The sequence below is a fragment of the Elephantulus edwardii genome, unplaced genomic scaffold, assembly GCF_000299155.1.
Source record: "Elephantulus edwardii isolate Elephantulus edwardi_28Jun2011 unplaced genomic scaffold, EleEdw1.0 scaffold00059, whole genome shotgun sequence".
NCBI lineage: Eukaryota > Metazoa > Chordata > Mammalia > Macroscelidea > Macroscelididae > Elephantulus > Elephantulus edwardii.
The window spans coordinates 9706968-9728314 of NW_006399809.1; the positions used below are offsets into that span (position 1 = coordinate 9706968).

The 21347-nt window shown below is 37.4% G+C and overlaps 1 protein-coding gene across 1 annotated transcript in view; it reads left to right on the forward strand.

The window, feature by feature from the left end:
• The window catches only part of AOAH (acyloxyacyl hydrolase (neutrophil)), a 362932-nt gene that overhangs the window by 9368 nt on the left and 332217 nt on the right, over positions 1-21347 (forward strand). The window contains exon 3 of the mRNA XM_006887625.1: positions 20495-20561. Coding sequence (XP_006887687.1) covers positions 20495-20561 — 67 coding nt within the window. The remainder of the gene's footprint in view (positions 1-20494; positions 20562-21347) is intronic.

Here is a 21347-nt window from a genome sequence, read left to right on the forward strand (position 1 = left end):
AGGAGTTGGAAACAACCTAAGTGCCCATCAACAAACGAATGGCTAGAGAAGATGTGGTATATTCGCACAATGGAATACTATGCTGCATTGAAAAACAAGGAACTCAAGCAACATTATTCAAAATGGGTGACCCTGGAGGCCATTATGCTGAGTGAAGTATCTCAGTTACAAAAGGACAAATACTGCATGGAGTACCACTGTTGTAAAACAGGACTGACATTGGGGTTGGGGAAAGACTGAGAAAGTTGGGTTCAATAATGTATACTGCATTGAAACAGATGAGGGAGAAAACTGTTTAAACGGGATATGTGATTAGGTATTTTTGTCATGACAGGAGTCTAGAGCAAAGGCTACATGGTAGAGTGGACCTGGGGGAGGGTTTGTAAAATAATGAAAGAATTTTTCTTTTACTTTTCCAAGAGGGTAGTGAACTAGGGGATAGGGTTGGGAGGGGAGAAAAGTGCAACAATTAATGAATGAATGGAAACCCAAAGTCTCTGTAAATTTTTACTGAAATTAATAATAAATTTAAATTAAAAAAAGAAAATATTAAGATTATAAAACAAAACACACACACACACACACACACACACCAGCTCCTGGTCTTGTTGTTGGTTTCAATTGGGGATTTTTGGTTTTCTATTTCATTGATTCTAGCTCTTGTCCTTATAATTTCCTTTGTTCTAGAGGCTGTGGGATTAGACCATTGTTCTTTTTCTATTTCATAGAGATGTTGAGCTAGATCATTACTTTTACATTTTTCTTCATGTTTTATGTGTGTGTCTATTTCTTTTTTTATAATGATTTTTAAAATTTTATTAGTGTGTGTGTGTGTGTGTGTGTGTGTGTAACATCAAATCAGATCTGACTGGTACAGGAGGAGATTGTTCCTCCTTTGCCAGCAGAGCATCTGGTGGATTTGAACCATGCACCTCTGGGATTGCAGTACACCTTCTTGCCACTAGGCCACCAGAGCTCGCCTTGTGTGTGCCTTTTTCTAAGAACTGCCCCCTGAGAACTGTCTTAGCTGCAACCCAGAGGTGTTGGTATGTTGTATTTTAATTTTAATTTATTTCAAACAATGTTTTTATGTCATTATTTCTTCTATAACCTACTTATGTTCTAGCAGGTTGTTATTTAGCTTCTACATGGGTGGTTTATAAGCTTTATACTCATGTGGTTAATTTCTAATTTTATGGCATTGTAGTCTGGGAAGACATTTTTAATTAGTTCAGTGTTTTTTAATTTGTTGAGGTTTACTTTATATCCTAATATATGATCAATTCTGGAAAATGTATTTGTCAATTTTTTTAGAAACAAATATTAATTTACTTAAGGGGCTCTTGAGGAGAAATGTGATATCAAGATTGGAGGAAGATTCATCAACAATCTGCATTTTGCAATGACACAACCCTTATTGCTGAAACTGAGTAGTACCTAAAGCACTTGCTGCAGAAGGTCAAGGACTACAGCCTTAAATATGGACCGACGCTCAATATCAAGAAAACAAAGATTTTTACCACTGGGCCAATTGGCAGCATCATGATAGATGGTGAAGAGATTGAAATTATTAACAGCTTTAGTTTGCTTGCCTCCATAATCAACAACACTCTTAGCACCAGCAGCCAGGAAACCAAAAGACATATTGCGTTGTGAAAGTCTGCTGTCAGAAATCTCTCCAAAGTACTGGAGAGAAATGACATCAGTCTGGAGACTAAGGTGCTCCTGGTATAGACCATTGGCTTTGCAATCACTTGCTATACATCAGAAAGCTGGACAATGACTAGGGATGAGAGAAGAATTGATGCCTTTGAGCTGTGGTGTTAGAGTATTGAATATACCATAGACTGCCAAAAGAACAAACAAGTTTGTCGTGGAGAGGGTGAAAGTAGGCTGCTCCTTGGAGGCAAGAATTCTGAAGCTTCATCTGACATACTTTGGACATGTTGAAAAGAGGGACCAGTCCTTGAAGAGGGATATCTTGCTTGGGAGGAAGGGGAGACAGCAGAGAAGAGAAAGACCCTCGATGAGATGGATTGATTAAGTGACTGGGGTAGTGGAGATAGATGTGTAAGAGACAGTGAGATTGGCACAGGATAGAGCATGATTTAAGGCTGTTGTATACAGGGTCACTATGAGTCGCAGGCAACTCAATGGCACACAGCAACAACAACAACAACATCAAATAGAAACTATTTAGTCAGACATTCTCAAATTATCTTTTCTGCTTTATCTTGTAGTTGCAAAAATTGCCATCATGCCTTTAATCTGGAAAAACACAATAGACATAAAATACATTTGCAAGTTCTAGTTTTATAATTAAAAACTTAAGGTTAGAAGAGAATAATGTGCAAATATGTAAAAGAGTTCTGGTGGTACTGTGGTTATACATTCAACTATAATTAGAAAGTAAGCAGTTTGAATAGTTACAGCCTTCTTAGAAACTGTATCAGGCAGTTCTACTCTGTCCTGTAATGTTTCTACAGATTGCAATTAACCCAACAGCAGCAGAGTTGGATTTTGCATTTCCATACTTATGACTCATTGTTATAAAGTAAAAAATAACTTGTAACTGACCCTCCCATGGGTTGTCAGTGTTTTTAAATTGCAGGGTAAGAGATTGTCTGTCTTTCTCCCAAGGAGAATCTGATGGATTTGAACCATGAGCCATTGGGTTAGCAGCACAATTTCTTACTCACTAGGCCGGTCCAGAAGCCCTGCCCATAATAACTCTTTCTTTGTCCCAAAAGAAATAATATCTTGACTTTTAATCATTATTTTGCATGTCTTTAGAGCTTCATCATGATATGGGCTTCCCTAGACATAATAGTTAGTCTTATCAAGTTCTTGAAATTTGGTATTTTTTACATGGTAATGTGAAGTTTAAATTATTATATTAATCTTTGTATTGGACATTTTTGGACTGATACTCTCCTGACATGAAAATAAAATTCTTATTTGTGTTAAACTAAAAAAAATTTTTTAAAAAAACCAACCGGAAAAAAGACCCCACACACAAAAAATTTTGGTATTTTTTTTTTTAAATCTGTAAGTTTATTTCCATACTTTCCTCTTCCTTACAGTTTATCTGTGGGATTTCCCCAATAGAATTTCTCTCACTCTGGCCTTTGTTGATTACATTTCCATAATATGATGTTTCTCCAAGAATTATTTTTCCTGAACGTAAGCATTGGAATGAAAGACCTGATCATATTCCAACTTGCTTTCGTTAGTCAGACTAGAGAATTGATATTCCCTTGAAATGCTGTTTCTTGTATTTGCTTTGTATTCTGTTCATTCTTGTCTTAAAATAATTGTGTTCATTCTTGTTTCTAAAATAATTTTTAATTCCTGCCTGAGTTCTTTAACTCCAATACAATTTTTTTTCTAATTCTGATCTGTTGTCTTGTAGCATTTCATTACTGCCTGTCAGCTGATTTTTGGCATAGTCTATTATGTTTTAATCTTTTCTGTTTGTTTTCTGGAATGACTTCTGGCATGCTTTTGCTGTCTATAGAGATGCTATTCTGTGCTGTATTCCTTTTTTCTTTATAATAACTTTGCATGGGAGTTGACCTAGTTACATTTCTGTTGCTCATTTCTTTGTGAAATTAGTTTTTCTGAACTCTTTGAAAGAGAAGTAGCTTAGGGTAATTTTTATAAATGCACATGACTCCTTACTGTTCTTGTGTAGTGTTTCAACATGTAACAGTTGAGAGAATGAAGACAAGCTACAGGCTGGGAGAGAATACTTGTGTAAACATTGTTTGATGAAAGACTTCTATCCAACATATATAAAGAATTCTTAAACGTCAACATTAAGAATAAAAACAACTGAATTACCAAATAGGCAAAAGATCTGAATGGATACCTCGCCAAAGAAGATATATGATAACAAATTTGTTGTGTGTACCATCAAGTAGGCGCATAAAACAACATCTAACTTGGTTGTTGCTGTCATTATTATGTACCATTGAATCAAAACTTACTCATAGCTGACCCGCCAGTGGGTTTTTCAGAGACTGTAAATTGCTTGGGAAGAGATTGCCCCTCTTTCTTCTGCAAGCGTCTGGTGGTTTCAAACGGTATACCTTTACAGTGGCAACACAACTCCTTAGAACTAAGCCACCAGAGCTTCCTAATCTAACATTAGAAAATTGAAAGCTATAAATAAAATAAAAAACAATATAATAAATGGAGGAAAGATTGAAGTTGTCTGCTATTTCATCTTGATTGGTTCCACAATCAATACTGTTGGTATCAATAAAAAAAACCCAAAAAACCAAAAAACCATGTTGCATTGGGACAGTCTGCTCTCAAAGATCTCTCCAAAATACTAAAGAGCAACAATGTCAATTGAAAGACTAAGGTGTACCTGATTCAAGACAGTCTTTTCAGTTACTTTTTGTGTGGATGAAAGTTAGACAATGAATAAAAATGACAGAAAAAAAATACAGTCTTTGAGTTGTGGTGCTGCATAAGAGTAATGAATATGCCATGGATTGCCAAGAGAATAAACAAGTATGTCTTAGAGAATGCGTTCCTGCAAGACAAAGATAGTTAAGCATCATCTCACATAATTTGGACAAATCCTTGCAAAAGGAGGAAGGAGGAAAGAAAGGAGAAGATGGCCATATTTGAAAAGGAGGAAGGCTAACATAAAAGGAAGACCCTCAAGATTAACTGTTGTAATGGACTCAAGTAAATCAGAGGTGATAAGAATGGGACAAGGTAGGGCAGGATTCAGATCCACTGTTCATAAGGTCAATGTAATTGGTGAACCAAGTGGTACATAAATAACAACACATCTGGCTAGAACACAAGTCACTGTCCATACTGAATGATGGTGAAGATGTAGAATAGTAAGAATGTTTATTCACTGGTGATGGGAATGCAAAACAGTACAGTCACTTTGGCAGTTTCTTATTAAAGCTAAATATAGGTTTACTAAATAATCCAGCAATCACACTCCTATAAGTTTATCCAAATGAGTAAAAAAAAATCACATTTAAAAAACCCAATATTTGTAGAAGTTTTATTCATAGTTGCCAAAAAAATTTACAAATAACTACAGTGTATCAACCAACCGTGTTACATCCATGTGATGGAGTATCATTAAATGAAATAAAAATAAGTATTTAAGCTATTAAAAAATTAGAAACCTTAAAAACATATTGCTCAGTGACAAATGACTGTCTTAAAAAGCTACACACTTTTTGACTCTGACAACATGACCTCGTGGAAAGGGATCATTCTCTTCATCCCTGAGGTTCACTTGGCCCTCTAGGCTTCTGGAGGCTGTTAATTACACTGGAGGAATTTGCCCCATCATTTTTTTGGAGCCATTCATGGATCCAAATCACCAGAGAAGTGCCCCCTTTGGATTATCGGCCCATCTCCTCAAGGACTCTGCCACTAGAGCTCCCTAGAGAAACAGTGTGCAGAGGCGGGGTGGGGTGGGGTGTCATATTGGAATGTTGTGCCTTTTGCATATTTTTGTTTGTAAACTTGAAACAGCTTTTTTTTTAAAAAAAAATCTGTGTGTTTGTTAAAAAAATTATATGGCAGCTTGCTTCCTTAGATACTCTGGTTCTGTTCTCCTACTTTTATCTGAATATTTTTTTTGCTCTGTTTATATTCAACTCAATTTTATTTTAATTCCTGTGGCTTCTCTTCTATCTTGGGTGTGTGGGTCAGTTTCTAGAGTCTGTGAGTGGTAGACCATGTTATCTCTTCAATCCTTCTAGCCATGGGTCCCCTACCATTCATTTATTATTTTGACCAAACTCTTTCCAGCTTCGCCATACTTCCCAGACGATCCCGATTGTCTGCCCTGTAATACTCTTCCTTTCAGGCTTATGTTGAGTGATGAGGCTGAAAGCTGTTCCAGGGGTGTTTGAAGTAGCAGCAGAATCATTTACTGTGGACTGTTTTCAACTGAGGATCTAGACTAAGTAAAACTAGAAAGCAAGCCTGGGTGATCTATTTCCAAGAACCAACCAATGAAAACTTAGGGATCATATGAGAATTCCAAGAGATTAAAAAAACCCTGCTTTCTCCGCCATATTTTTGTCAGAATCTTCTCTTGTGAGTCCTTTACTCTTACATTAGGGTCTATTGTATGTATTTCTTTGCAACTTTTTGTAGTCACGCAACATTATGTTTTTGAGATCTACAATTATTAAGACTTGGGTTAACTTAGGTTAAGCATCTGAATTATTCTGCAATAGTTCACCACTTAGATGTTCTACATTTTACTTATCCATCTTCCAATTATTTGAGATTCATATTCTGTTATAAACTTTATATGTCCACATTGCTAATTTTTAAAAAACCACCCCAAATATTATTACTGCTATGTAAAAGAAAATAATAAAGTACTATCTCATTAAAGACTTGTTTCAACTGACTGCCTTTTCTATGTAATGGACCACTCTGACAGAAACAACCATCTGTGTACCACATAGTTGGTCTTCCCATTTGGGTTTAAAGTGTCAAATACCAAAGACTGTTTAAATAACCTATGTTCTAGATCTTAGCATTTTCTTTATTTTATAGCATAACATAAAACAACCCAAACAAAAAATATTGCTAATCAAAGTCCTAGCTGGTTCCTTCAGTATTTCAGAGTTCAATGAGTTTGAATAAGGGGCAGAAAAACCAAATTCTGGTGAAAAAGAAATTAGCACTTCATGGAAGAGCTGGGTTTCAGCAATGGGTTGCCCTTTCAACAGGGAGATTTCAAAGGATTAAGTAGCTTATTTTTGGTCATTTTCTCTCCTTTTTGTAAAATGCTTTCTATTGTGGTACAAATGTATGTACCCAAACATTTGTCAATTCAAATTTTTCTCACACGTGTAATTGATTACACTGATCATGTTACGCAGTTATCACCACTGTCTGTTTCTCAGTTATTCCTTCACCATGGTGCTCTCAAACTATGACTGTCCATTCTCATTTTACTCTTATTCCTATAAATCTGTACACTTCCTTGATCTATACATTTAATATGTCACCATACAAACTTTGTTTTTTTGTCACTATTTCATTCAGCATGTTCTCTGAATTTTGTTGTAGCCTTTAACAGAATATATGCTTATTCCACATTTTGTCTGATCTTTGTTGAGTATTTAGGCTGTTTCCATCTTCTGTATATTGTGAATAGTGCTATCGTGAACATGATTTTTATTTTATTAGAGTATTGTTTAAAGATGTAATATGACAGTCTATTCAAGTGCAAGGTTCTTTATGCCTGACAGAAAGATAGGGTGAGTTTTGTTGTCCTTGTTTCTGCAAGTAAAAAATAGTGCACAGAATGGTTAAATGTTTTTTTGTTGGTTTTAAGATTGGCATAGACTAGCTTCTAGCTAAAGATTTCTTCCTTTCTGAGAACATACCATAATTTTACCAAATCATACTTATTTCTAATATGTAATGATGTTGCTATTGTTGTGTTTTTTTAAAAATAAAATTTTAAATTTATAATGGTTTACTTAAAAAGTTTATATGCAGTGTTTTTCACACCAAATCTTTCCCTTTTCCTTTACCAAATCACACAGTTTTAACACCAAGCATTCTCTCTAAGTGGATAAAGGACTTCAGCCTGATACAGATGTGTCTTTCAATTGCCCTTCTGGATTAAAAAGGATACTTCTCCTTTTAAAGTATTATAAAAGAAATGTTAGTTTTATATTGCTTTCTTGCCTGTTACAATGTCTTTGGAAAATATCATATCATAAAAGGTAACTGTTAAAGACATATTTTCAGGTAGATTAAGGGCAGGCAGGGTAGTAGAAAGGTTGGAAGGCCTCACCTTTTTTAGATGAGACAGGTGAGTTTATTTTAGAAGAGTGAGTGGGATGCAAATCAGGAGACTGGTGCAGTTAGTCCTCAGGATGGAGTCATCAACTTCATCTTCATGAGACAAACAGTGTCAGTTTCTTCTTCATAGCTGCTTCCTCTGGAGTGGTCATAATTTTATGGTGCATGTATGATACCTGGAAGGTCTTGCAGATAATTTAAAAGAAAAATTGCTGATAAAAGTTGTCAGGAGGGACTGCCTGGAGTTGCTTGTGTTAGCTTATTCCTGCAACTTCATATGTAGGGTGTACTTGAGTCTTGCCATAAACAACTTGTGCCTAGTCTCCTTGAGCTTGACTAAATTGTTGTTGTTGTTGTTATGTGCTATCGAGTCGCTTGCGACTGATAGCGACCCTATGGACAACAGCCCTAAACTCTGCTCTGTCTTGTACCAATCGCACTGTCTCTGACACTCCCAGCCCCATAACCCCAGTCACCGAATCAATCCACCTCATAGAGGGCCTTCCCCTCCTGCACTGTCCCTCCACCCTCCCCAGCATGATGTCCTTCTCCAAGGACCGGTCTCTTCTTACAACATGTCCAAAGTATGTTAGATGGAGCCTCAGAATCCTTGCCTCCAAGGAACTACCCGGTTTAACCCTTTCTAGGATGAATCTGTTTGTTTTCCTAGCAGTCCATGGTACTCTCAGTACTCTTCTCCAGCACCACAGCTCAAAGGCATCAATTCTCCTCCTGTCCTCGTTGGTCATTGTCCAACTCTCTGATACATAACAAGTGATTGCAAAGACAATGGCCTGTATCAGACGCACCTTGGTCTCCAGAGAGATACCATTGCTCTTCAGTACTTTGGAGAGGTCACTAACAGCAGACTTGCCCATGGCAAGGTGCCTTTTAATTTTCTGGATACTGGTGCCAAGAGTGTTTGCTTGGCTGTGGAGCCAAGCAAACTAAAGCTCTGAACAATCTCAATCTCTTCACCATCCATCCTGATGCTTACAATTGGCCCAGTCGTGAGAATCTTTGTCTTCTTGACATTGAGCCTCAATCCATATTGGAGGCTACAGTCCTTGACCCTCTGCAGCAGGTGCTTCAGGTCCTCCTCAGTTTCAGCAAGCAGGGTTGTGTTAGCAGTTAGCAGGATTGTTGATAGATCGTCCACCAATCTTGACCCCACATTTCTCCTCATAGAGCCCAGCCTCCCGGATGATCTGTTCTGTATACAGATTGAAAAGGTATGAAGATAGGACACATCCCTGGCATACGTCCTTCCCAATTTTGAACCATGCAGTGTTCTCATGCTCTGTTCTGACGACTTCCTCCTGGCCCAAGTATAGATTTCGCATTAGAACTATCAAGTGTTCTGGGATTCCCATTCTTCTCAGAGTCAGCCACAGTTGGTTATGGTCCACACAGTCAAATGCCTTTGCATAGTCAATGAAACACAGATATACATTCCCCTGGTATTCCCTGCTTTCAGCTAAGATCCATCTAACATCAACTATAATATCCCTAGTACCACAACCCCTTCTAAACCCAGCCTGGACCTCTGGCAGTTCTCTGCTGATGTGCTGTTCCAGTCGTTTTTGGATAATCTTCGGTAGAATCTTGCTTGCATGTGAAATCAATGAGATTATTCTAGAGTTTCCACACTCTGTTAGGTCACTGAATTAGGGAGAAAATATTTCATTACAACAGGAAAAAAAGGTATTTTATATTGTTGCAAGATGTTGTTGTTGTTGTTGTTGTTGTTGTTGTTATGTGCCGTCAAGTCGCCTGTGACTCATAGCGACCCTATGCATAACAACCCTAAACCGTGCTCTATCCCATGCCAATCTTATTGTCTCCAACACACCTGCCCTCATTACCCTAGTCACTGAATCAATCTACCTCATTAAGGGTCTTCCTCTCTTGCACTGTCCCTCCCCCCTCCCAAGCATGGCGTCCCTCTCCAAGGACTGATCCTGTCTTGCAACATGTCCAAAATAAGTCAGACAAAGTTTCAGAATCCTTGCCTCCAAGGAGCAGCCTGGCTTCATCCTTTCCAGGGTGAACTTGTTTGTTCGCCTAGCAGTCCAAGTTATATTTATTCTTCTTCTCCAGCACCACAGCTCAAAGGTATCAATTCTCCTCCTATCATCCCTAGTCATTGTTCAGCTTTCTGATGCATAGCAAGTATGTCAGGTCTAAATATTTATTAGAAAGTCACTCAATTATGTGAAAGAAACTGTATAAATTTATTAGACAATAAGAAAGCTCTGCAAGGGAAGAAACTCATTGCCTTTATGTCTGAACCAACTCATAGGGGACCCTGTAGCAGGTTTTCAGAGACTGTTAATTCTGTGGGAGGAGATTGTCCATCTTTTTGCTGCAGAGTAGCTGATGAATTTGAACTGCCTGCATTTGACTTGGCTTCACACTTCCGTACTCACTGAACCACCTATTTGGAATATTGCAAATGCCCCCCAAAATCAACTAATTCAGAACCAAACTAAGTCAGAACTGAGTTGGGCTAAGATGAATATCTCTGTTTTCTGCAAAAAGCATTTTCCTTCCTTATGATTCTGATGTCAGCAGCTTAGGGGGCTTATGGTATCGGGCAGCTTCACTCCCCCCCATCTCATTGTCATATGATTCATTATTACCTTGCTAGTATGAGCCTGAGATTATGTCCTCTAGCCTTGTATGACTCCCTGGCCCCTTACTAGGCACCTGCTCACCCAAGAATGAATCCAGATGGCAGCCTCTGGAAACAGCACTGTTCATTTCTTGTTTAAGTTTCCCTGAAGCAATAAATACATGTCTTCACCTTAACCTCTTGTCAATTTTTCAGTCTTTCTGTGAACACATATTGAGGAAATGTTCTTCCTAGATTTAAACCCCAACATAACCACAGCTCCCCTTACAGGGAGAAAAAATGTAAAAAGAGAATTTTAAAAAGCCCCAACATACAGTTGAAATTCATTAATAATAATTGTGGTTGGAATGAAAAAGTTGGAAACAAAATAGAGCAAATAGTAGTTGAGAATTATTGGGCTCAGTGACAGAAATAAGGCTGGGGATTGAATGACTGAATTTTGCACATTCAATGATTTTATTCATCACAAATACCCTTTTCAAGAAACACAGACAGTCACAATACACATGGACCTCACCTGATGGACTGCAGAGTCATCAAATTGATTCCTCTTCTGTGGAAAGAATCATTGGAAAGCTCAAGACCAGCAGTCAAAACCAGACCAGTTGCTGACTGTGAACAGATTATCAATTACTCATAAGCAAGTCCAAATTGAGGCTGAAGAAAATGAAAACAAGTTCACAAGAACCAAAATATGAATCTATCCCACCTGAATTTAAAAATCATCTGAAGAGCAAGTGTGAGGCAGTGAATGCTAATGATTGAAAACCAGATGTAATGTGAGATGGCATCAAAGATGTCATCCACGAAGAGAGCAAATGTCATTATGGAGACAGAGGAGAAAGAAAAGACCAAAATGGATTTCAGAAGAGATTGAAAATTGCCATTGAGCACAGAGAAGCAAAAGCAAAAGGAAGCTGAAGAAAAAGAGATGAATAAAATATTTCAAAAAGACAAAGCAAACTATTATAATAAAGTGTACTAAGAGCTGGAGTTGGAGAACAAAAAGGGTAGAACTCACTCAACATTTCTCATGTTAAAAAAAACTAAAAAACAAATTCAACTAAAAAACAAATTTCAATACTGAAAGATGCTATGGTCAAAATCTTGAATGATCCAGTAAGCATCCAAAGAAGATGAAGTGAATACAAACAGTACTTTACAAAAAACAAAACAAAAAAAACATCAAAATGGGACTATCTCAAGAAGTAACATATGGTAAAGATCCAGTGATAATGAGGGGGAAAGTTCGAGCTGCACTGACGACCCTGGCAAAAAATCAGGCCTCAGGAAACTATGAGATAATCATTGACATGTTCAAGTAATAGATGCCATCTGGGATGTGCTCATCATTCTGTTCAAGGAAATTTGGAAGACAGATACTTGACTATTAGACTAGAAGAGCTCTATATTTGTTGTCATTCCCAACAAAGAAGATGTAACAGAATGTGGGAATTATCAAACAATATCATTAATTTCACATGCTACAAAATATTGCTAAATATCATCCAAAAAATAGCTAGAACAGTGTGTTGGAAATAGAACTTCCAGAAGTTCAAGCTGGGTTTAGAAAAATACATGGCATGAGATATATCATTGCTGATTCCCAATGGATTGTAGTTCAAAATAGAGAATACCAGAAGAATGTCTATTCATGCTTTATCGACTGTGCAAAAGCATTTGACTGTGTGGATGACAATAAGCTATGACCAATATTGAGAATTGGAATCCCACAATGCTTATTGTCCTCATGCTAAACCTAAACCAAGAAGCTGTTGTCCAAGCCTAGACTGAAGTGTTGTCAAAAAAGAGCATAGAAACATGCTATAGAGTCAAATTAAGCAAGGTTCACATCAGGGCTGTATCCTTCCTCCATGCCTACTCAATTTGTATGCTGAGCAAATTACCTTAGAAACTGGATTTCAAGAAAAATATGTCATCAGGACTGGAGAAAGACTCTTCAACAGCTTGTGTTTACAGATGACACAACCTTGCTCAATCAAAGTGATTAGGACCTGAAATACTTGCTTCAGAAGATGGAAGACAACAGTCTTTAATTGCGTCTAAGCATCAAGACAAAAAATTCCCTACCACTGGACAAATTCCTTACAACAAGGCAAATAGGCAACATCATAGATGGAGAAAAGATTGATGTTGTCAATGATTTCATCTTACTTGGATCCACAATCAACACCCTTGATAGGAGATGGAGATCAGGAGACATATTGCTTTGGACAAGTCTGCTGACAGGGACCTCTCCAAAGTTCTGAAGAACAGGTATGTCCATTTGAAAACCAAGGTGTGCCTGGTTCAAATCATGGTCTTTTCAATCACCTGCTATGCATCTAAGAGTTGGACAATGAGTAAGGATAACAGAAGAAGAATTGATACTTTTGAGTTGTAATCTTGAAAGAGAATATTGAACATCCCATGGATTGCCAAAAGAACAAACAGATGTATCTTGGGGAACATTCAGCCAGAGTGCTCCTTAAAGACAAGAATGGTGAGGCATCATCTCACATACTTTGGGCATGTTGCTAGGAAAGGCCAATCCTTAGAAAAAGGGATCGTGTTTCTAAGTGAGGAGAGTCAGTAAAAGAGAAGATGACCCTCCAAAGGATGGATTGGCACAATGACTGTAGCAATGAACATAAAAATGGCACAGAATAAGACAGGGTTCAGATCTGTTGTTCATAGGGTTGCTATGACTTGTACTTGACGCAATGGCAGCTAATAACATGTACCTAAAAGTCGGACAGTGAATCAGGATTACAGAAGGATTGATGTCTTTGAGATGTGATGTTAGAGAATAGTCAATATCTTGTGGATGAACAAATATATATTATTGAAGGTGCAATCAGGATGTTCCTTGGAGGCAAGGATGGTTAAGCTTTGTCTGACATACTTCTGGCATGTTATTAGGAGGGGTCAGTTCTTGGAAAAAGATGTCATGCTTGAAAAGATGGAGGATCAAAGGTAGAGAGGAAGACTTTCAATGAGACGTGACACAGTGACTATAAAAATGGGCTCAAGTATTATCAGAGGTAAAGAGGAAAGTACAGGACATGGCAGAAGTCAGAGCCATTGTTTATAGGATCACTATGAGATGTAGCACCAGAGCTCCATAAAAAGCTTCTTGTTGTTGATTGTTGTAGTTAGGTACCATCAAGTCGAGTACATCTCATAGTGACCCCATGAACAAAAGATCTGAACCCAGATTTGAAGGTAGATGTTGAAGAAACTGCCAGAAAAGGAATGTTGGTGTTTCAGAGAAATCCTTACAGAAAGGCAAAACACAAGCAAGCAGCAGTGCTATTTCTGCCAATAAATAGCATCATGTTTTAAATTCTAAAGCAGAGTATAATGTATCTCATCAGCATAGTTTTTACAGTGAAACCTGTGAGAGCCAGCAGTCAAGGACTGCCTTGTTTTTCCGGATCTTTAGTATTTTCCACCATTGACAGGAGCTATCTATCTTCTACTGCTAATTTAAGTGGAAAATAGTTGAGTTTTCCTTCTCTGACATGTTTCCGATTTACACATGTTCCAGCCTTTGCACTTTTTATTGTTTTTACAAAATTATTTTTAAGTAGTATTGCTTTTTCTTCTAAAGCTGAGCAAGTACAGAAAACATAACCTTTTACTAAGAAAGTATGTGAACAACTTGCTTGAGAATTCTCATTTGGTGTATCACTGTGGAATATTCTTTGAAAAGACGATATTTCAAATTGTGCAAGGCATTCTCGACCTTCCGTTTCACCCACTGTTTTTGCCTCTAGCTCTCATTAGTAAACACCATGGAAGAATCTCAGAATTGTTAATGGGTAGATGATTAATGGAATCATTCTCTATAGGGGTCAGCAAAATCAGAATTCCTGAGGGTTGTTAGAACTTCACTTTTTGAGGTCACTAGGCAGAAGGCTTATCTCCATGGAATTTGTTAGCCAAACATTTTTGTGGAGTTAAAATGAGGAAAGTATCTCTACTACATCCTGTAAATTCTAAAATTCTATATGCATCCTGAAAACTGTAGCCACAAAATCAGCTGTGTGGGTAATTTATTTCATTGTGTCTCAAACATCACAGCAGCAGTTAGAGTAGATAGCAAGCAATAGCTGCTGCATTGAGGTAGGTGAGGCATCAAATAAAACGTTCTAAATACCCTCAAGTATATGATACAAATAGCATGAGATTTTAAGAATAAGAGACTTTTAACTTCAGCTGAACCATTTGCTGTGTTTATGATCTTGGATGAATCTTAAGCCTGCTAAGCTTCAATGTTTTTGCATATAGAATAAGGATAAAAAGAACCAATTTTTTAAAAAAGATTCTTATGAGAAAGGAAGAATGAAGGTGGCACACTTGATTTACAAAATTAAGGTCATTTGTAAATTGGAATGTTTGGGGCTTTATTTGTGTGTGTGTGTGTGTGTGTGTGTGTGTGTGTGTGTGTACACATATAGATAGATATATGTTGTTGTTGTTGTTATGTGCAGTCAAGTAGCCAGTGGTTCATAACAACTCTATGCACAATAGCTCAGAAGCCTGTCTTGTCCTGTCTGTCTCAGACACACCTACCCCCATTATCCTAGTTCCTGTGTCAATCTATCCTCTCCTGGGTTTTCCTCTCTTTCTTTGTTCCTCTTCTCTTCCCTTCCAAGGACAGTCCCTGCTGGCCATGTGCCCAAAATATGTAAAAATCCTTGTCTCCAAGAAGCAACTTGGTTTCACTCTCTCCAGGACAAACTTGTTAGTCCTCTTGGCAGTCTGTAGTAGGTTCAATACTCTTCTTCAGCATCAGAATTCAGTCATTGACTCTTCTCTGTCATCCTTAGTCACTGGCCAGCTTTCTGATGCATAGCAAGTAATTGTGAAGGCTATGGCACGAATCAGGCGCACCTTAATTTCTAGATTGATATCATTGCTTTTTAGCACTCTGTAGAGGTCTCTGAATGCAGAAGATAGATAGATAGATGATAGATAGATGATAGATAGATAGATAGATAGATAGATAGATAGATAGATAGATATTGATGTTGGGAGAGCTGATAGTTTATAAATTATATAATGGTGATGGTGATGGTGATAAATTATAAATTTATCTGATGGTGATAAATTATAAATTACCTGGTCAGCTCAAAGATATGCATAATCCCCCAACTGCTTCTCAAAAGATAATTAGGCAATCTCCTGTGTTATTTATTGCCTCTGAAAACCCACTACAGTCAGCTATGAGTTGGTTCCAACTCAGCAGCACACAAAAAACAACATACAGATAGATAAATATTATGCAATTGACCCTTTTCCCCCACTACTATTTTTTGGAATGCTACACTTTTATTTTTATTTCCTACGATGCTCTTGTGCAATTTACAGCCTCTGCAAATCCACTGGAAGACCAACGATGCATTGGTTCTAACTCAACTGCAATCAGTTTTGGGGGTGTCATTTATTGTTGCTATTGTTTTTGGATGATGTTCCATGCCATTACTTTTGGGATCTAAGGAAATGAAACATTGTTGGATCTAGTGATGTAATTGCTTAAGTGTTGAGTTGCTACGTGAAATGTTAGCAGTTTGAACTCACTAGCTTGTCTGCAGGAGAACAACAGGAAGTCTTTTCCCAAAACGAGTTAAATCCCAGAAACCCATTGCAGGACTTTCATGAGTCATAAACAGCAGCTTCCTGTTGATTTCTTTTTTTCCCTGTATGCTGTTGAGTCTATTTTAGCTCATATGGCGGAGAAAGAACAAGTCCTCTATAGTTTTCTTGGCTGTAATCTTTATGGAAACTGGTCGGGTTTTTTCAAAGCAATACAAGTTGAGTGGGATCAAGCAATCAAATTCTTGGTTGGTAACCACATATACCCCCAGGAATCCTTGCTAAACCTTAGATAGGTTGCTATCAATATATTAATGGCAATCTTTTTTGTGAGTTTTATCAGTAATTTATCAGACTCATTACTACCGACTTGAATCCACTCATGCCTGATCCTTCAATGAGTTTTCAGAGACAGTAAATCACAGAGTTCTCATCTTTCTTTTGCAGAGCAAATAGTGAATTTGAACTGTTTTGCCATGACTTTAGGTTGACAGTGCAACTTTTTATCTGCTAGGCCACTGTTTTATCAATAACAGGTTACAATTTAATCATAGCTGTCTAGATCAAATTGTAACCTAGATAGGTAGCTCTTTTCAGAAACTCTCACATATTTATGAAATTAATTTCTCTGATGATGCTAATTCTTATTCTTCAAATGGCCAATTCATGTATCTATTAACCATTACTTTTATAGGGTCTCCCACTCTTAACAATCGCAGAATCCATTTGATGGTTCTTCTCAGAAGATGAAGAGAACCTTTACAGCAGCCACTCCCTCGATAAAAATAGAATTCAAACACACAATAACTCACACACTCCTCTTATTACATAAAAAAATAACAGTTATTATTTTCCAGCTTGGAATAACTCTAAACCACAACATAAATAGTCTTCCCAGCATCTAGAAAATCTACAACCAGGAGAGGATAAAATAGAAGAATGGGACCCTTCTAAGAAGCACATCCATAAACTTCTCGAACAGGGTAAAAAGAGAAACCATATTCTGGGGAAAAGTATTCAGTAATGACATGTCAGACAAGGGACTTACATCTACAATTTATAAAATACTCAATCACTATAACAAGATAAAGGTAAATAACCCAATTTAAAAATGGGTACAAGATATGAACAGACACTTCACCAAAGAAGACATTCAGATGGCAAACAAACACATGAAATGTTCAAAATCACTAGCTCTAAGAGAGATGCAAATCAAAACAACTATGAGATATCATCTCACCCCAGTAAGAATAACAAAATTCAACAGAACAGCAAACATCAGATGCTGGAGAGGTTGTGCAGAAACTGGAACCCTTATTCACTGTTGGTGGGAATGTAAAATGATGCAACCACTGTGGAAGGCAGCATGGCACTTTCTCAAAAAGGTGCAAATAGAAATACTATTTGACCCAGCAATTCCACTACTGGGAATTTACCCTAAAGAAACCCTAACTGCCACCCAAGGAGATATATGCTCACCCATGTTTATTGCCGTTTTGTTCATAATAGCAGAGAGCTGGAAACAACCCAAGGGCTCATCAACAAACGAATGGATAGAGAAGCTCTGGTATTCACATAATGGAATGCTATGCAGCATTGGAAAAACAAGGAAATCACAAAATATTATGCAAAATGGATGACCCTGGAGGACATTATGCTGAGTGAAATATCTCGGTGATAAAAGGACAAATATTGTATAGGGCCACTGTTATAAAACAGGAGTGACATCAGGATTGAGGGAAGACTGAAAAGGAGCAGAGGAATGATGTTTTGCATTGAAAGAGATGAGGGAGAGAACTGTTTAAAAGGGATATATGAATGAATATTCTTGTCATTAAAGAAGTCCAGAGTGAAGGCTGCATAGTAGAGTGGACTTGGGAGGAGAGATTGCATAACAATGAAAGAGTTTTTCTTTTCCTTTTCAAGAAGAGTGAATTGGGGGAAAAGAAGTGGGCAGGGAGAAAGTGCAACAATGAATGACTAGAAACCCTAAGTCTCTGTAAACTTTCATTAAAATTAATTTAAAAAAATAGTCAACCTAAAAAAATAAAAATTATTCTTTTCTGTCTTTCAGGCAATACTACAAGTCATTAAAGGACATCTTAATGTTAGTTTTAAATTGCTCTTCTCTAGACTAAACCAGTCCTACATTGTTGTTATGTTGTTAGGTGCAAGTCAAGTACGACCCATAGTGACTCTATGAACAACACATCTGAACCATGTCCTATCCTGTGCCATCTTCACACTTCCTGACACATTAGAGTTCATTGTAGCAGTCACCATATCTATCTACCTAGTTGAGGGTCTTCCTCTCTTTCGCTGACCCTTTACCTTTCTGAGCATCGTTCCTTCTCTAAGGAATAGCCCCTTGTAGCAATATGCCCAAAGCAGGTGAGGCAAAGCCTCATCATCTCTGTTTGTCTCCAAGGAGCACTCTTTCTAAACCCTCTCCAAGACATATTTATTTGTTCTTTTGGCAGTCCATGGGATGTACTTTTCTCCAATACCACCAATTGATGTTCAAAGGCATCAATTCGTCTTCTGTCATTCCTATTCATTTTCTAGCTCTCAGATGCATAGCAACTGATCAGAAAGATCATGGCTTCAATCAAACACACCTCTTAGAATAAATTGAGAAGTATTTTCTCCTCTTACATTTCTGGAATATTTTATAAATAGCTGGTCTTAGTTCTCTAAAAGTTTGATAGAATTCATCAGTTAAATAATACTTACAGGGTTGGGGGTTTTTTGTGTGGCAAGTTATCTTATTATTAACTCAATCTTTTTACTTTCCTGTCTATTAAAATTTTGTGTTTCTTCATGAGTCAGCTTCAGTAGTTAATATCTTGCTAAAAATGTTTCCATTTTTTGTAAATTACCCAATTCACTGGCATATGAATTTCCAACGTATTTCCCTTCAATTATCTTTATTTCTATAACATTGATAGTAGTGATAGAATATGGTTTTAAGTGGCTTACTTCAAGCTAAAAATATATTTAAAATCTGCTTCATTGTAAAAAAGGCAAATGCATGTATGTTAATACAAAAATACTATTAAACATTATTCACAAGTTATTTTAACATGCTCAAAGGCACCTCAGAACACAGCCCTACTGATCTGCTTCTTGGAAGATCATAGCCTTGACACCCTACAAAGCAGAGTTGCTCTGTTCCTCCTAGGGAGTTGCAACGTGTATCAGAGTCAATTCAGCAGCAACGATGTCAGTCTAGAGACTAAGGTGTACCTAATTCAGGCCATGGTCTTTACAGTTACTTGCTGTCCATCAGAGAACTGGACAATGAATAAGAATGACCGAAGAATAATTGATGCCTTTGAGTTGTTGGTGCTGGAGAAGAGTCTTGAACGTACCATGGAACACCAAGAAAACAAATAGGTCTGTCTTGGAGAGGATGAAACCAAGTTTCTTCTTGGATGCTAGTATGTTAAAGCTCTGTCTTAAATAATTTGGGCACATGGCCAGGAGAGACTGGTCCTTGGAGAAGGACATCATGCTCAGAAGGTAGAAGGGACAGTACCGGAGAGGAAGACCCAGGATGAGATAGATTGATATAGTAAGTGGGGCAATGGGCATTGATGTGCCGGAATTAGTGAGGCAGGCTAATGACAGGAGAGGGTTCAGAGCTGCTGTATATAGAGTTGCTGTGGATAACAGGTGACTCAACAGCACATGGCAATAACAGCAACATTGCATGACGCTGAGGTGCCAGAAGATGGTCCCTATAGTTACCCTGTCATTTACCACTCTCCCCTCTAGGAAGTCCTGAATATCCTAGTGTGAGATGTAAAACGATAAGATAAAGTCTCCTCATGAAGGATATTTCATCCCTTCTCATCTGATTCTAACTATGCGAAAGTCCTGGGTACAATCTCAAGATTCCACAATAGGCTCATAAACAGAAGAACCAGGGCCAGAGAGAGAATGTGTTGAGTTTCAAAGGCCTGTTCATAAAGTTTTCCTGTATTCTTGTGATTGGATAAATTATAAATGTTGATGGGGGCGTGTGTGTGGTAGATGGCTGTTCAGATGCACGAATTTTTTTGGTCTCTTTTTACTCCTGGACAAGAGCAGCATATAAAATTTTCCCCAAATGATGACCAGAGAATATTTCTAACAGCAATATTTTCAGTAACTTTAATGAACATACTATTTCTTTCAACAACAGTAATTGACATCTTAGCCAATATTCAGATACTCTGTTTTTAAAAATAACAATAAAACTCCCAAATTTAAATGTGTTTTTAAAGAAATTGGTAATCTTCAACATGCAAAAAGCTGATTACTTGAACTATAGATTTATAGGATCATAAATCCATCACTCAGATTTAGTTTATAGTAATGATAAGCATTATTAATTCACAAGTTAAATCTATCATAATAAAACAAATACTCTAATTTCCCTTTCTTTTTTCTTAGAAAAACTGTTCTTGAAAACTACTTGCTATTTGATGGTTCAGATATATGGATCAGACATCATAAAACTGTGAGTATACTGAGCACAAAAATGTGCCTCAGTTCTTGGGACTTGAGGGGAAATGAGGAAACTGTGGGGAAAGAGGCTCTTTGGTTTTGGTTGATGTAGTTGCTGGACAAGGGCTTGAGCTATTCTTATTTAATGTGGAAAACTAAAACCTGATTCATTTCCTTTGTCACTCAAAACAGAGGTTCCCCTTGCATTACACTGGGGAAGTCTGGCTAATTTTCTTTCTAAGAAGAGACTTTCAGAAGGAAATTTAAGAACACAACCAGAACAAAAATGATTCTGCTTCTATTAGCCCACACCAACACTGAGACTTTCTCCTGAACTTCCCAAAATACTGAAGCCCTTTCCTTATTCCATCTCCTGGTACTCCCAGCCTTATTCTTTGCAAGTTCTCTGTCCGCCCTTCATGTCTTCATCTCAACCCTTACTCTCCTCTTCTCTTACTTCAGGTTTACTATTTCCACATTCCCAGACCTGGTCCCATGGAACCCTAAAAGTGGACCATTGTTTCCATCTGTCTAATTTCTTTCTGTGTTTTATATTTTCTCTTTTTCAGAAGGCACAAAAACTTATAAATCATCTCTCTCAGTTCATGATAGTCTCTTTTACTTGATCCATACATATGTTTCTTTATATATCTTAGTTATATCCTTAGTTACTTTAAACAGCAGCATGCTTCCAAACACAAGAATCAAAATTTAGAGCTTATTCTAATTATGTGGTCCATTTAATTTCCATGCATTTGCTCATCCAAGTAATTATCCAAAATTTTATCTCTTTAAAGTA